The sequence below is a fragment of the Rhinoderma darwinii genome, chromosome 1 (assembly GCF_050947455.1).
Source record: "Rhinoderma darwinii isolate aRhiDar2 chromosome 1, aRhiDar2.hap1, whole genome shotgun sequence".
Lineage (NCBI taxonomy): Eukaryota > Metazoa > Chordata > Amphibia > Anura > Rhinodermatidae > Rhinoderma > Rhinoderma darwinii.
This window is the reverse complement of record NC_134687.1, coordinates 655,418,308-655,437,384: the sequence shown is the minus strand read 5'-3', so window position 1 is coordinate 655,437,384 and position 19,077 is coordinate 655,418,308. Positions and strand designations below refer to the sequence as shown.

Genomic DNA, 19,077 nt, shown 5'->3' with positions numbered 1-19,077 from the left:
TATACCCTGATGTACTCCTCACAGATTACATATATCCTGATGTACTCCTCACATATTACATATACCCTGATGTACTCCTCACATATTACATATACCCTGATGTACTCCTCACAGATTACATATATCCTGATGTACTCCTCACATATTACATATACCCTGATGTACTCCTCACATATTACATATACCCTGATGTACTCCTCACATATCACATATACCCTGATGTACTCCTCACAGATTACATATACCCTGATGTACTCCTCACATATTACATATACCCTGATGTACTCCTCACAGATTACATATACCCTGATGTACTCCTCACATATTACATATATCCTGATGTACTCCTCACAGATTACATATACCCTGATGTACTCCTCACATATTACATATACCCTGATGTACTCCTCACATATTACATATATCCTGATGTACTCCTCACATATTACATATACCCTGATGTACTCCTCACATATTACATATACCCTGATGTACTCCTCACATATTACATATATCCTGATGTACTCCTCACATATTACATATACCCTGATGTACTGCTCACAGATTACATATATCCTGATGTACTCCTGACATTACATATACCCTGATGTACTCCGCACATATTACATATACCCTGATGTACTCCTCACATATTACATATACCCTGATGTACTCCTCACAGATTACATATATCCTGATGCACTCCTCACATATTACATACACCCTGATGTACTCCTCACATATTACATATACCTGATGTACTCCTCACATATTACATATACCTGATGTACTCCTCACATATTACATATATCCTGATGTACTCCTCACATATTACATATACCCTGATGTACTGCTCACAGTTTACATATATCCTGATGTACTCCTGACATTACATATACCCTGATGTACTCCGCACATATTACATATACCCTGATGTACTCCTCACATATTACATATACCCTGATGTACTCCTCACAGATTACATATATCCTGATGCACTCCTCACATATTACATACACCCTGATGTACTCCTCACATATTACATATACCTGATGTACTCCTCACATATTACATATATCCTGATGTACTCCTCACATATTACATATACCCTGATGTACTCCTCACAGATTACATATATCCTGATGTACTCCTCACAGATTTCATATATCCTGATGTACTCCTCACATATTACATATACCTGATGTACTCCGCACATATTACATATACCCTGATGTACTCCTCACGTATTACATATACCCTGATGTACTCCTCACAGATTACATATACCCTGATGTACTCCTCACATATTACATATACCCTGATGTACTCCTCACGTATTACATATATCCTGATGTACTCCTCACGTATTACATATACCCTGATGTACTCCTCACGTATTACATATACCCTGGTGTACTCCTCACAGATTACATATACCCTGATGTACTCCTCACATAGTACATATACCCTGATGTACTCCTCACATATTACATATACCCTGATGTTCTCCTCACATATTACATATACCCTGATGTACTCCTCACATATTACATATACCCTGATGTACTCCTCACAGTTTACATATATCCTGATGTACTCCTCAGATTACATATACCCTGATGTACTCCTCACATATTACATATACCCTGATGTACTCCACCCATATTACATATACCCTGATGTACTCCTCACATCTTACATATACCCTGATGTACTCCTCACATATTACATATATCCTGATGTACTCCTCACATATTACATATATCCTGATGTACTCCTCACATATTACATATATCCTGATGTACTCCTCACATATTACATATACCCTGATGTACTCCTCACATATTACATATACCCTGATGTACTCCTCACAGATTACATATACCCTGATGTACTCCTCACAGATTACATATACCCTGATGTACTCCTCACATATTACATATACCCTGATGTACTCCACCCATATTACATATACCCTGATGTACTCCTCACATCTTACATATACCCTGATGTACTCCTCACATATTACATATATACCCTGATGTACTCCTCACAGATTACATATATCCTGATGTACTCCTCACATATTACATATACCCTGATGTACTCCTCACATATTACATATACCCTGATGTACTCCTCACATATTACATATACCCTGATGTACTCCTCACATATCACATATACCCTGATGTACTCCTCACATATTACATATACCCTGATGTACTCCTCACATATTACATATACCCTGATGTACTCCTCACATATTACATATACCCTGATGTACTCCTCACATATTACATATATCCTGATGTACTCCTCACATATTACATATACCCTGATGTACTCCTCACGTATTACATATACCCTGATGTACTCCTCACATATTACATATACCCTGATGTATTCCTCACAGATTACATATACCCTGATGTACTGCTCACAGATTACATATATCCTGATGTACTCCTGACATTACATATACCCTGATGTACTCCGCACATATTACATATACCCTGATGTACTCCTCACATATTACATATACCCTGATGTACTCCTCACAGATTACATATATCCTGATGCACTCCTCACATATTACATACACCCTGATGTACTCCTCACATATTACATATACCTGATGTACTCCTCACATATTACATATATCCTGATGTACTCCTCACATATTACATATACCCTGATGTACTCCTCACAGATTACATATATCCTGATGTACTCCTCACAGATTTCATATATCCTGATGTACTCCTCACATATTACATATACCTGATGTACTCCGCACATATTACATATGCCCTGATGTACTCCACACGGTTTACATATGCCCTTATGTACTGCACAGATTACATATACCCTGATGTAATCCTCACATATTACATATATCCTGATGTACTCCGCACATATTACATATACCCTGATGTACTCCTCACATATTACATATACCCTGATGTACTCCTCACATATTACATATACCCTGATGTACTCCGCACATATTACATATACCCTGATGTACTCCTCACATATTATATATACCCTGATGTACTCCTCACATATTACATGTACCCTGATGTACTCCGCACAGATTACATATATCCTGATGTACTCCTCACAGATTACATATATCCTGATGTACTCCTCACAGATTACATATACCCTGATGTACTTCACACAGATTACATATACCCTGATATACTCCTCACAGATTACATATATCCTGATGTACTCCTCACAGATTACATATATCCTGATGTACTCCTCACAGATTACATATACCCTGATGTACTTCACACAGATTACATATATCCTGATGTACTCCTCACAGATTACATATACCCTGATGTACTCCTCACATATTACATATACCCTGATGTACTCTGCATAGATTACATATACCCTGATGTACTCCTCACAGATTACATATACCCTGATGTAATCCTCACATATTACATATACCATACTACTACCAAGCCAAATCCAGGCGCCAAAAGACGCTGCCTCAATACTGAGCCCTACAGTGTGCCCAAACAGCAGTTTACTACCACATATATGGTATTGCTATAACCAGGAGAACCTTTTAACAATTTTTGGGGTGTGTTTCTCTAGTGGCACAAGCTGGGCACAACATATTGGACTCTGAAATGGCATATCTGTGGAACAATTGCAATTTTCACTTTTTACCATCCGGAGCACATTCATTTCAGGAAAACACCTGTGGGGTCAAAATGCTCTACACTCCTAATAGGGATGCACGATGCATAGAAACTTCGATACCGTTCATCCCCAAACGGTTCGATACCGTTATTTCGTGTATTTCGATACTAAGCTCTGCGGCCGCACAGCTCAGTATAGTAATACATGAATGTATGAGAGCGGGGCTGCGGCTGTGTAATACAGCCATCGCCCCGCTTTGAGTCCTGACAACAAGTGCGCGCCGTCAGGATGATGTGATGCTGCCGGCGCTGTACTAATGATTGCCGTCAATGAAGACCGAACATGGCGGGCGCACTGCAAAACACCCCTATGTTCTATCTTGAGTGCCTGCACCGTCGCTCATTAGTGCAGCGCCTGCCGCATCACTTCATGCTGACCGCAGATGCTTTTAATGTCAGGAGCGGGTCAATGCTGTATTACACATCCCCGCCGGCGGAGATCAGGGAAACCTCTTATCTGCACCGTTATTCACCTGAATGCTGCAATCAAAGCTGACTGCAGCATTCAGGGAAAAATGAGCAGGGGGGATGCACTTTGGATCGCGTCACAGGGAATTCCTGTGACGAGATTGAGGGACATACCATATATAGGCAGACAGCCCAGGGTCCATTGAAGGACCCCAGGGCTATCTTACCATATTTCCTGTTGTTAGGACATACCTCAGTATGCCCTAACAACTGCCTGTGTACTATCCGTACACAGGCTAATGTACTGGCATATAGATATATGCCAGTACATTAAAGTTTAAAAAATAAAGTAAAAACATAAAGTAATATTAAATAAAAAAAAATACATACATTATTTTTACAATAAACATTCAACTAAGTCTCAATACATAAAATACACATATTCGGTATTAGCGCGGCCGTAATAACCTCCTCAAAAAAAAATTCCGTCATTTATTATGTGTACGCTGTAAAAAAATAAAATAAAAACTGCTTTCTTTCACTTATTGTGGGGCACGAGGTGTGATGAATTTAACCTCCATGTTCCTCACATTACTAGTAATTAACCCCATCATGTACCTCACATATTAACCAATTATGACTGCGAAACATGATGGGGTTAATTACTATTAATGTGAGGCACATTCAAAATTCAATAACACCTCATGCCTCACAACAGAAAATGGAAGAATTTTTTATTTTTTTAATTACTGTTGGCAAAGTATCGTTTTGGTATCGGTATCGAAGTCCAAATTCAGGTATCGTGACATCCCTAACCTCTGATAAATGTCTTAAGCGGTGTCGTTTCCAAAATGGGGTCACTTTTAGGGTGTTTCCACTGTTTTGGTCCCAAAGGTGTTTTGCAAATGCAACATGGGGCTAGGAAACTAATCCATCAAAATCTGTGCTCCTTCCCTTCTGAGCAGTTTATGAGCACATATTGGGTATTTCCGTACTCTGGAGAATTTTCCTTACAAATGTTGGGGTGCTTTTTCTCCTTTATTTGTTAAGAAAATGAACAATTTCGAGATAAAACTACATCTTATTGGAAAAAATGTGCTTGATTGGGTGGTGTGATTGCTTATTTTTTGTGGGGCGATAGTTTTTATTAATACCTTTCTGGGATACATGTGTATTTTTTTTCACTTTCTATTAGATTTCTTGGGGTGACAAAAAGACAACAATTATGGCGTCTTTAATTACAATTTTTTATTCTTCGTACTGCGTTCACCGTGCGGGTTAAATAACATTAGATTGTAATAGATTACATTTTTACGGATGTGGTAATACCAGTTATGTTCATTTTCATTTTTGTTAACATTACTTTAGAGAACAGGTGGGAAAAGGTTTTGGTTTTTTGTAACTTTTAGTTTTATTTTTTACAGTTTATTTTTTTTTTTTTTTTTTTTTCATTAGCCACCCCGCCCCCCTCCAGGGAACTTGAACTAGCGATCACTTGCTGTGTATACTGCAACGATAATGTATAGCAGTATATCATTTATTCTTACAGGCATCTGGCAGGACTTCGTGGGAGTACAGAAATGGCAGACCTGGGCGCCTTCATTAGGCCCCCAGGCTGCCATGACAACCATCAGCTTCGTGCAATCGCGTTTCGGGAAGACCGATGAGGTTTTTGAGCTGGCCGGACCCTTTTTCTAATGCCTTAGATGCTGCAGTCGCAATTGACTGCGGCATCTAAGGGGCTAAACGGGCGGAATCAACTGATCTTGGATTCTACCCGTTGCAGTAAGGTGTCGGCTGTATTACACAGCCGACACCCGTTGAGTATGGAGCGTGCTCTGCCCGTGAGCGCGCTCCATACTTCCCCTTAACGCTTTTTACGTACATGTAGGTGACCATGCGTTAGGGTAGGGGTTTATGTGTCATTTTTTCTTCATTTTTGTTTATTTTTTAACTTTTATTTTTATGGCCTTTCCATCAGAAAAGACATTTGGGGAACTTTTATTATTTCATTTTATTTTTTTTACACTATACTTTTCCTCTGTAACTGGCGCTTTACAGCAGGGGAGATCAACCCTGTTATCGTGACTATTGTCACTGATAGGGCTGTGCTGGGTCTAGTTAGATACAGCAGCAGCCTCCTACTACCGGCATCTCGGCGCTCATGTGACTAGTCACATGACCACCGGCATCAAAAGAGGCCGCAGCGCTCATTGAGCGTTGTGTACATGAGTGCAGAGAAGACAAGTGGTAAAAAACAATTTTTGTCTTCTTTTCAGGGTCCCTGGCTGTCTCTGACGACCGGGCACGCGACATTTAGCTGCTCAATCACTCAGGCAGCAAACTTAAACCTGCAGCATACGTACACAGTGGGCAGTCCTCAACTGGTTAAACATCATTTTAAGAGTCAATCGAAATGAAAAAACACATACATTTTGGTCATTTCCTTTATACTTTTGTTATTTATTTGGTTCTTCCATTACAAATCTTGTAATAATAACCGCTGAGAAGAAAGATCCTCATTATAGTTCTATATTTAATATGAGCCTGGGACAATAATTGAGGAGCTATTAGAAAACACACAAGGTCCCCATGACAAATCTGCACACATGTCACAAGGGGGCATGTTGTCTTCAGGATATTTCCGTAGTACAACCTTAGGCTGCAATATCAAGCAATCAGATCTCCACTGTAATCTACTATACACTTTTTGGAACATGTTTTCTTTAAATGGACCCTAACTTTTCAAACAACTTGTGGTATCTAATAGTATTCCTGATATATATCAACTTTGTAATTCACTTACTGTTATAGTTTAGCTGTTTTATCCATGAAAATTTTATGTGAAGTTAGTGCCACTAGGTGAGAGACACACAGACGCTGCTGCTTATAGAAGTCTATGGGAAAGGAAGGGGAAGCAGAATGAGGGAGCAGGAGCACATAGACACAGATGCTGTTGTCAATAAAGGACTTTGAACAGGAGAGGGGGAGCAGAAGCAGAGAGAGTTGACATAGGCCTCTGGTAAGAGTTATATGTCACCTCTGTGCTGGATTTTCCACTACACTGCTCCTTACTGCTTGCTGTATGATGTGCTCCATGCTGCTGCAGCTTCTAAGGGTGTGCTACAGAGAGATAGTAGACCAGGGTGGCTCTCTGCTCTGTGTGCAGTGTATAGAAGACATGATGGCAGTTAAGCTACACCCACTACCTCAGGGAAAACTGAGAATTATAGATCGAGCCTGCAGAGGGAAAACTGCTAAAAGAATGCCATATACAAGTCATGTAATGGCCAGAAATAGTGTTATTCCTCCTGTACACACATATAACAGATTATTCTGAAAAGTCGTCTTAAAATTAGGTACGCTTTAAAGGTCTTTAAGAAGTTTTCAAAGTGGGTTTAAAGATGTGGTTTTTATATTGGATTAAAAAATATATCCATGATTATTAGAAAGCACCTATTTTAACCAGTTGCTGACTGCCCATAGATTATAAATGTCCTGGTGGTCCACACCTATCTCTGCAAGGACATTTTAAAACATCCTGCTGAGTTTTCTCCTCTCCGACTCTCCCACTCCATCAGAGTTAAATATATCACTTATTGTATTACACAACGTCGAAGCCCTATATGTTTTGAGAAAAACAAGACCAAATACATATAGGTTGGAGAGAAATAGAACGACAATTTGCTATTAAGTTGTCACATGACTAAAACTTGAATGAGGCCACTTCATTTCATTAGGTTCACATTATCAGTACTTGATAGGACACTCTTTCCCCTTACAACAGCCTGAATTCTTAGTGGAATGATATTACTATGTACTGGAAACCTGTATTACAGATTCTGATTATTAACTTCACTCTGTCTATTCCACTACATCCCAAAGATGATCTATAAAATTGAGATCCGGTGACTGTTCAGCCATTTGGATATGCAGACCTCATTATCATGTCCATGAATTCATCCTTTGATTTGTCTCATGACACATTATCTTGTTAAATGTAGACTGTGGGCAATATTAGACTGTAACAATATTAAGTTAAGATTGTGTATGCCTTATTAGTATTTAAAAGTCCAAATGTGTTAGCAGAGAACAGGCTTCATTACCAGACAAGGTTCTGCTTTTTCCCAAAAATTATTTTATTATGTCGAGCTTTATGTAATAAATTAATAGTGGAGAACTGAGTGTAGACCAGAATCCTGGACTGTCATGTATTGTTATACAAAGCGTTATAAGGCTGGAATGGAGTCAAAAGGCTTGGCTTAAACTTCTTCCTGCTTGATACACTTCTGACTTTGGCTCAAAACACGGCATGTGTGTTTCCAGCCTAACACAAATGTTATAAATTTGTCAACTTTTCTATTGTGAAACAAAATCACAGTTTGTTTTTTTAATCCTAACAGAAAATCCCAGTAAGAACTCTGAGGGAAACTTCACGTTATTGCTAAATTATAAAGTAGACGATGAAGATATCATCCAGCGCTCTTCAGGAGAAAACCTCATTACCCTTAATATACATCCAGGACTTCACAGTAAAGACCTATCATATAATTTCACTAATAATGAGGAACCTTCTACCCAATCACAGATTGTTACCACAAGTACAGCCCAGAAAGGGGGTAAAAGGTTTCAATGTGGTAAACCGTTCAAAAAAATCTCAGGTCTTTTAACAAACAGAAGAATTCACACAGGAGAGAATCCGTATTCATGTGCAGAATGTGGGAAATGTTTTACAGATAAATCAAATCTTGTTATACATGAGAGAAGTCACACAGGAGAGAAACCGTATTCATGTTCAGAATGTGGGAAATGTTTTAAATTTAAATCAAATCTTGTTAGACATGAGAGAATTCACACAGTAGAGAAGCCGTATTCATGTCCAGAATGTGCGAAATGTTTTACAGATAAATCAGGTCTTGTTATACATGAGAGACTTCATACAGGAGAGAAGCCATATTCATGTTCAGAAAGTGGGAAATGTTTTACACATAAATCACATCTTGTTATACATGAGAGAAGTCACACAGGTGAGAAGCCGTATTCATGTGCAGAATGTGGGAAAAGTTTTAAATTGAAAACAAATCTTGTTAGACATGAGAGAATTCACACAGGGGAGAAGCCATATTCATGTTCAGAATGTGGGAAATGTTTTACAAATAAATCACATCTTGTTATACATGAGAGAAGTCACACAGGAGAGAAGCCGTATTCATGTTCAGAATGTGGGAAATGTTTTACAAATAAATCACATCTTGTTAGACATGAGAGAAGTCACACAGGAGAGAAGCCATATTCATGTTCAGAATGTGGGAAATGTTTTACAAATAAATCAGCTCTTGTTACACATGAGAAAATTCACAGAGGTGAGAAGCTGTATTCATGTTCAGAATGTGAGAAATGTTTTATAACAAAATCCTATGTTGTTAAACATAAGAGAATTCACACAGGAGAGAAGCCATATTCATGTTCAGAATGTGGGAAATGTTTTACAGATAAATCAGGTCTTATTGTACATAAGAGAAGTCACACAGGAGAGAAGCCATATTCATGTCCAGAATGTGGGAAATGTTTTACAGATATATCAGGTCTTATTGTACATAAGAGAAGTCACACAGGAGAGAAGCCATATTCATGTTCAGAATGTGGGAAATGTTTTACATATAAATCCCATCTTGTTATACATGAGAGAAGTCATACAGGAGAGAAGCCGTATTCATGTTCAGAATGTGGGAAATGTTTTACAGATAAATCAGGTCTTGTTAGACATGAGAGAAGTCACACAGGAGAGAAGCCATATTCATGTCCAGAATGTGGGAAATGTCTTACAGATAAATCAAGTCTTGTTGTACATAAGAGAAGTCACACAGGAGAGAAATTATAGTAGTGTTCAGAATGTGGGAAATGTTTTACTACTAAAGCAAAGCTGAGGGCTCATCGGAGAAACCATACAGGGGAGAAGCCATTTTGATGATCTATATGTGGAAGATATTTGTTTTTTAAAATAAATTTACATTTTGGAACTTTGCAGAGAATTCACATGAAGTAGAAACCATAATCTCGTTTAGAATGTGGGAAATGCTATAAGATAAAAAAAAAAATATTTGAAACACATCAAATTATTCACAGACTTTAACCCCTTAGTGACCCGCCTATTTTAGGCCTTAATGACCAAGCTATTTATTACGTTTTTTCCATCGTCTCATTCAAACAGCTATAACTTTTTTGTTTTAGTCGACATAGCTGTATTAGATCTTGTCTTTTGTAAGGACAAGTTGTATTTTGTAACAGCGCCATTTTGTGGTACATGGAATTTTATTGAATAACTTTTCTAAAAAAGCATTTTTGGGGGGAATCAAAAAAAACAATTCCGCCACACTTTTTTGCATCCTAAATTTACGCCATTTATCGTGTGGTATAAATAACACAATAACTTTATTCAGCGGGTTGTTATGATGGCAACAATACCAAATTTATATTGATTTTGTAGGTTTTACTATGGTTACACAGTAAAAAACAATGTATTTTTTTTTTTTTTAAATTATTTGTGCTTGTGTCTCCATATTTGAAGAGCGATGTCTTTTCTTTTTTTTTTTTTTTTCCGCCGATGCAGTTGTATGAGAGCTTTTTTTTGCGGGAAGACTTGTAGTTTTTATCGGCACCATTTTGGAGTACATGCGACTTTTTGATCACTTTTTATCAAATTTTTTTTTAAGGCAGGATTCATAGAAAACGGATTTTTGCATGTTTTTTTTATTTTATTTTTTTATGACGTTCACTGTGTGGGTTAAATAATGTAATAACTTTATAGTTGGGGTCGTTATGGACGTGGCAATACCAAATATATGTAGCTTTTGAACTTTTTTTGTTTTGTCCTTTTAATAATAAAACATTTTGTATGGGGAAAAGGTGTTTTTTTAATTTTTTTCAGGTATACGCTACAGGCAGACCTCGGGGCCTTTATTGGGCCCCCCGGCTGATATAGAAGACACCGGCACTCTGCTATCATGCGCAGGGTGCTGGTGGGGTGGGAGAGGGAGCTCCCTCCCTCTCTCCAAAAACACTCAGATACGGTGCTCGCTTTTTGGGTGACGTATCTGAGGGGGTTAAACTGATATCGATCTGACCCGTTCGAGCAGGGATCGTGAAAAGGCGTATTGGCGTTCAGTAACGGGTTAAACAGCCAATAAGAGTGTTTGTTTATTTTTTGGCTGGAATTAGCCTGGATCTGCCAAACACCCAAATTATATTTACCTGTGCTCAACTGTGACCGGAATCTATGAAGAAAAAGTACTGTGGATATAAAGAAGAAAAGAAGTGCCTGGTTTACTTACAAAGCAGAGAAGCTGAATTGCCACCATGAATCTCGCTTCTTATTACTGTATTCATAAATTCCCCCACACTGAAGGAGAATCCAGAGTGACCGTAAGGACAATGTAAACGTTTTTGTTTTTAACATATATGGACATTTTATATTTGACTTTCATTAAAACAGCATAAAAAGATGAAGGTGATGGAATAGAAGAAAAAAACACTAACAAAGTAACTATCTAATTGAATAATTTACCGGCTAAATCGCGTGTCCATTCGCCACCTATGTGGCTATGTTGTGGTTGCCTTTCCGTCTGTTCTTACCCTCAGGGTAGATTCACTTGTGGCAGATTTCTAGTATAAATTTCTGAAACTGTAAATAGTTCCATACATCTAAGTGGGTTGTTTCTGTAGCATCCAACTGCATCTCAAAGCCAGAAGTGGATCCAGCCGGAAAGAAAAGTCCTTCATTTATATTTCCCAATTCTTTTCATACACTTTTTAATTTGCCTAAAAAAAACCTGTGTGATTCCAGCCTTAGACAGGATCCAGGAGGAACGTGTCTCATTTAACCCCTTAATTACCAGGCCATTTTGCATGTTAATGACCAAGGATTATTTTTTGTTTTTTCACCGTCGCATTCCAAGAGTCGTAACTTTTTTTTTTATTCCGTCGACACAGTTTTTAGATGCTTATAACATATTGATTAACTTTTATTAACTTTATTTTAGGAGAGAATTGAAAATAAGCAGCTATTCCAGCATTGATTTTCACGTTATAAATTTACGCCGTTTACTATGCAGCGTAAATAACATGTTAACTTTATTCTATGGGTCGGCACGATTACGGGGATACCAAATATGTAAAGGTTTTATATGTTTTCCTACGTTTGCACAATAAGCCTTTTAGAAAAAAATAACTTGTTTTTGCATCGCCGAATTCCAAGAGACGTAATTCTTTTTTATTTTTCCGTCAATGTGGTCGTATGTGGGCTTTATTTTTGCGGACCAATGTGTAGTTTTCATTAGTACTATTTTGGGGTACATAGGACTTATAGATTAATTTTTATTTAATTTTTTATGGGGGGAATGGGAGAAAAGAGTTTTTTGCGTTTTTTTTTTACGCCGTTCATCCGGCGGTTTAATTAATGTGTTCATTTTATTGTTCAAGTTGTTACGATCGCGGGGATACCATATATGTGTATGTGTTATTTGTTTTGACACTTTTGATTTTCACTAATTTAATTTTTTTTTTCACGAACTTTATTTAACTGATTTTACATATTTTTTTTTTTTTAATCCCACTAGGGGACTTCACTATGCGATCTGCCAATCGCATATATAATGCTTTGGTATACTTTAGTACACCAAAGCATTATTGCCTGTCCGTGTAAAACTGACAGGCAATCTATTAGGGCATGCCTCCGGCATCGCCTCACAGGCATTTGCTGAAGGCAGACCTGGGGGTCTTTGTTAGACCCCGGCTGCCATGGTAACCCGACGGTGACCCGTGATTTCTTTGCCGGGGCAACGATGGGGTGACAGAGGGTGCTCCCTCTGTCAAACACATTAGATGTCGCTGTCACTATTGACAGCGGCATTTAATGGGTTAAACTGCCGGAATCGGAGCGTGCTTCGATTCCGGCAGCTGCAGCAGGAGCCAGGCTGTGTATAACAGCCGTGCTCCTGCCGCTGATCGCGTGGGTACACTGTCAGCACCCGCACCATCACAGGACGGATATATCCGTTCTCCTGCGCGAACTAGCATCTGCTGAGGACGGATATATTCGGCGTTAAGGGGTTAATCCCCTGATGTTTGGTTTCCCTTTGTTATTGAAATGTCTGGTATCACTATGCCGAGAACCGTAGCGCTCTGAGGCCTTCAGAAAGGTTATGGATGTCTATGATTCAGGAAAGGGAAAATGGCAAAACTATTAGATGTCAATCATTCCACTGTCCAGAAAACAATCTGCATGTGGAAATTTCAGACAACTGCCAATTTGTCCAGGCCAGTCTGTCTCAGTAAGATCAGCCTGAGAGCAGAACACAAGATTCTGAGAGAAGTTTCTGAGAACCCCAGAATTTCTTTAAAGATCTACTGCAGATTTTGATTCTCTTGATGTCTACCATTCCAAAAATGCGGCAAAAATTAAAGCTACATGGGGTGCTCCAAAGCAAAACCTTAGTTATCCAGAAAAAAAACATCAGATCTAGACTTTAGTTTGCTCGTGAACAGCTAGGCAAATAACATGACTTCTGGAACAGTCTGCTATGGAAAGAAGAATCAAAAAGTAATTTGTCCCCCAGTATCAGAAGACATGTTAAATTATGAATATTATAAATTATAGACTGGGTTTCACGAGAAAGAAACCTGTAAATTCCTTGAGATCACGGTGGAGGAAATGTTATGGTTTGAGACTGCTAAACTGCATCAGGACCTGGGCAGCTCATCCTCCTCGAGTCCACTAGTAAAGTGCGATTTTGCTGATTATTATGGTTTGGTCAATTTTCTTTGTGCATTGTTTTGTGTTCTGTATAAAACAGAAGTTAATTATTTGTGTTACTATACTGTTTATCCCATTTAAAATTGTGCTCCATGGACAATGCTACCAGGTGTGTCTTGTGCATGTATGTGTGCCTTGAACAGCCGTTTGAGGGTGAATATCTGTGCACTAGATGCGGCATGTTGTGTATTTGGCAGCCCAGGTATTGGATCTAAATATTCAACGTGCAGCAGTTAGGAGCATTGTAAACCTGGAGAGGAGTTTAGAGCTCACTGAGCAAGCACTGGCTGGGGATTATGGTTTGTATCTGATCGTTGTAGTATAGTTAGTTTATATACATGTAGGAATTTGAGTCTTATATTGACTTTTTTCCAGGTGTATTTTTATGGTATATCCCGTATGTAATTCATCCATACATTTTGTGGATTAATCACTGGTCTTTTTTATCTATTTTTCCACAGATATTCACTTACTGTGAAGCAAATTGGACGTTAGTTGCAAGGGAGCAGAGGCCGTTGATTTCTTTGTATGGTATTCTCCAAAAAGTGGGGTATTATGTCAATATCCATTTCTTTTCACTTCCCCTTCCCTAAATTTTGAGGACACATGTTTATTTATCATTAGGAAATATGATTGCTGTGCATAGAGAGGTTTATTTCCTTGAACAAGTATATGTGGCAACCAATGAGGTTATGATACATACCAGCGGAATTGACTTTACGTTTAAACCTTAAATTCTTTAGGATTTTGTACTATTGAAATCTCTAGGTTTAGAGCTGATATTGTTCCTAGTTGTTGTCACACCACCGTATTTGACAGTTTGGATGGACAACCTGGTTTGGGACATAGTTTCTGTTATGTATCTTTATCTTCATTGGTTTTGCCTTTTGGGATTATCCCCACTGTGTTTTGTAATTTTTACAAACACTTTGGTCCTAGCTGTGATATATATGTCATGCTCCACCGATTTCAATGGAGTATGACATTTCTTTGCAGTGATTGTCCTCTCTCAATTATGTATGTAGAATTAGGGAATTAGCGTCATATTTAGTGCTGGAACGCAAGCGCCGTCGTGCACATGCGCGGTGGTTCTCCTATGACCTGATGCGGTCCATTCAGTCGACCTTCCGGTTTGGGCGCCATCTTGGAGAATGCGCGGTGGATGCGCACAGACGCCACGAATTTGGAGCATTGCAACTCGGTACTGTACTATTCTGAAATTATTTATGTATATTAATTGGCCTCTGCCCCTTTCCAATTATGTCCTGATAGCTGATTATACACTTTTACAGTTGTTGACAGTATATATATATATATATATATATATGATTCAATTGTCATATGGTGTTTTATTGTGTATTTTGTACACTTCATCTCACTGACTCTGTGGATGGGTTAAAAATGTAAAGATTTTGTATTTTTATTCACTAATTATACATATAATAAGTATTGATCAATTAGTGTACGGAACAAACAAGTTATAGGAGCTGCACTTTTTGGATTTTTCTACTACATTTGAGTGCTGCCTCTTCTCTTGGATTGTGATTAATTATTGTATGTACTTCCTATATAAACTTGACACTTTGCATTATGTGGTAGCTTGAGAAAGGTTCTGTCTTGAACCGAAACGTCTCTCACTTGAGGTGAATAAAGCAACCGTTTTTCATCTTCATTGAAGTCCTGGTGCCGTTCCTTTGTCCTATGTCTCTCTCTCTATCTATTTATCTATCTACCTATATATATATATATATATATACATATATATATATATATATATATATATATATATATATATATATAAAAATTATTTATCTTTATTAAAGCTCCACTGGTATTGGGGGTGGGGTGTTAGGGCATTTTATATGTCTGATTTGATATGTAATGTCTTTTATTGAAAAATACAGAAAAACTTAATGAAGCAAAACCCATGTGGGTTTTGATAATAAAAACAAAGTTTGATAAATGCCTGAAGTTGAGGAACTGACACAAACATTGTAGCTACATATGACTTTCATTAGAAAAATAGAAGTGGAAAAACAGACAATTAAGACTCCCGGGCTCTTAGGGTATGTGCACACGACCTATTTTCAGACGTAATGGAGGCGTTTTACGCCTCGAATTACGCCTGAAAAGACGGCTCCAATACATCTGCCCATTGCCTGCAATGGTTTTTACGATGTTCTGTGCAGACGAGGTGTAATTTTACGAGTCACTGTCAAAAGACGGCGCGTAAAATTACGCCCGCGTCAAAGAAGTGCAGGACACTTCTTGGGACGTATTTGGAGCCGTTTTTTCATTGACTCCACTGAAGAACAGCTCCAATTACGTCCGTAAGAGACGCTGCGAAAAACGCGAGTACATGCAAAAACGTCTGAAATTCAGGAGCTGTTTTCTCCAGAATACAGCTCCGTAATTTCAGACGTATTTTGCACTGTCATGTGAACATACCCTTATATTGGAACTGTGACCTGGATATAGCGCCGGTCTAGTACACAGGATCCTGAGTTCATGTCTCAGCAGTGCCTTGTCCTTTCCATATGGTGAAGATGTTCTAGTAAATAGATTTATATTGGTGTCAGGTGACATTTGTCAGATCAATGTTTACATGTGACAGGTTCATTGTCTGCCAAAAAATCATGTAACGGGGAAAACCCTACTGGAATTGTATTAGAAATCATAAAGACGTTTCACTACTTATTCAGGTGACGTCTTCAGTTCTACTAAATTGTAGTAAAGATTTATCTGCACACGTGTAATATAAACCCTTATTTAACCCGTTAGTGACCGCCAATACACCTTTTCACGGCGGCCACTAACGGGCTTTATACTGATGCATACGCCTTTTCACGGCGCTGCATCAGAATAAATCTGCAACACCGGGAGCTGTTAAAACTCCCTGTTCTCAGCTTCCTCCGGTAGCTGAGAACTTGGGGCATCGCTGCTCAAGCAGGCGGATAGAAATCCGCCCGTTTAACACCTTAGATGCGGCGCTCAATAGTGTGCTCCGCATCTAAGTGGTTATGCAGAGTTGGAGGGAGCTCCCTCTCTCACCCCACCGGCACCCTACATGTGATCGCAGGCTGCTGGTGTCTTCTATGGCATCCGGGGGCCTAATAAAGGCCCCCAGGTCTGCCTGTAGTGGATGCCTCTGTCATGGTCTAGCAGATGCCTGTTTGTTGTAAACGGACAGGCGGTAATACACTGCAATACAGAAGTATTGCACCGTATTATAAAATCGATCGGACGATCGCATAGTAAAGTCCCCTAGTGGGACTAGTAAAAAAAAGTTTAATAAAGTTATTAATAAATAAGTGGAAAAAAAAAATGAAAAAACACTTTTTCCCCTTCCAAAATGCTTTATTATGAAAAAATAAATAAAAGTTAAAAAGTTACACTTATTTGGTATCGCCGCTTCCATAACAACCCCAACTATAACGCTATTATGTTATTTAAGCCACTTGGCGAACACTGTAAAAAATAAAAAAACAAATAATGCCGGAATTACTGTTTTCCAGTACATCCCTCATGACCGCACCACAGGAGGTTGCCCTATTGACCTCTGTAGGGACAGGAAGACAGAGAGGTTAAGAGGCCCCTGCCACCACCCACTTGCCAGTATTCTTCCTGTCCCTACAGGGTCAGGAGCAGAGAGACGTCGCTCCTGTGTTACTGCAGGAAAAAACTCGGGCAGGGGGCAAGATCGGGGTGTCCGTGCACTCCCCCTTCTCTTCCGCCTAAAGCCTAGGCTAACACCCCTGGAACAAGAGGTCCCTTAGCTCCCAACCTAAGACACCTACCGGAGGAATCCTAGGCAGGGTTCCGGTAGTGTGTAGGGTTCGGGATTCCCAAGCAGGCTTCGGCCTGGCCGCGTGACCAGGCGGGGACCGGCAGCTTCATAGGTTTGGACGCACCGGCAGGGATCCTCGCTGCGTCGCATAGCAAGCCTCAGTCGCCGGCTATGAGCGGCTGCACCTCATCGAATAGCCGACCGCAAATGACGTCGGGCTACTTCCAGTCCGCGGCCATCTTGGAAGGCGGGAAATTCAAAACGCCCGCATTTAAAGGGACACGCACAGGTATGTAGTTAGAGCTGATACCTCTAACTTGGATTGATTTTGTGGATTGCATATTGCATTGCCTGTTACCTGTCGCGGTATGGAACTTCCTCGTCCTGAAGGAACTCCAGATATGTCCCAGGGTCACGTGAGTCTCACCCTTGGGGTAAGGGTTATGACTCCTTATGTATGCACACCATACTTTACCTACCTTCTGTTTTCTCTAGGATAAAGATTCCTCTCAGAGACGAACTGATAAAAAGAAGGTTAAAAAATGTGTGACTTGTGCAAAAAAATTGGCAGAGTCACATAGGAAACAATTGTGTCAGGATTGTATTGCAAAAATACTAAAAGAGGAACAACCAACGTTTATGTCTGAACTTAGGGCTATGATTCGTGAAGAAGTGAGTCAGTCAGTAGCCTCCCTCGCCCCTCCTCAAGAAACTCCCTCACACTCCCGGGCAAAAAGACTACGGATGGAAGTGGATCAAAAATATTGTTCTCCCTCTCAGGGGTCTGACTCGGAGCAGGAGTGTTATTACCTATCAGAGGGTGAGTTAGAAGAAAGAGAGGAACTCTTGCCTTCAACTTCTTCCACTCAAGAGAAAAAAAAATTCTTCTCTTCCGAGATGTCTGATACCTTAATTCAGGCAATACGGGAAACCATGGATATTCCCGAAGAAGACCAACCACATACCATCCAGGATGAGATGTTTGGAGTTCTAACGGAAAAGAAAACGAAGGTTTTTCCGGTAAACGAAAAACTCAAAAGAATGGTGACAACTGAATGGGAAGATTCAGAAAAAAGGCTCTTCATTTCAAGAGATTTTAAAAACAGACTTCTCTTTGATCCAGAAGACACTAAACCTTGGGATGAGATCCCAAAAGTAGATGTCCCAGTAGCCAGGGTTGCTAAAAAAAAAAACGCAATCCCATTTGAAGATTCCTCGCAGTTGAAGGACGCCATGGACCGAAAGGCAGACGGGCTACTGAAAATAGCGTGGGAATCTTCCTCTGCTTTGATCTCGACTAATATCGCAGCCACATCAGTAGCAAGAGCAATGTTTATATGGTT

The 19,077-nt window shown here is 39.3% G+C and overlaps 1 protein-coding gene across 1 annotated transcript in view; it reads left to right on the top strand.

Moving 5' to 3' along the window:
• LOC142663916 (uncharacterized) overlaps positions 1-19,077 on the top strand; it is a 201,765-nt gene that overhangs the window by 10,096 nt on the left and 172,592 nt on the right. Inside the window, exon 5 of the mRNA XM_075842760.1 lies at positions 8,540-9,953. Coding sequence (XP_075698875.1) covers positions 8,540-9,953 — 1,414 coding nt within the window. The remainder of the gene's footprint in view (positions 1-8,539; positions 9,954-19,077) is intronic.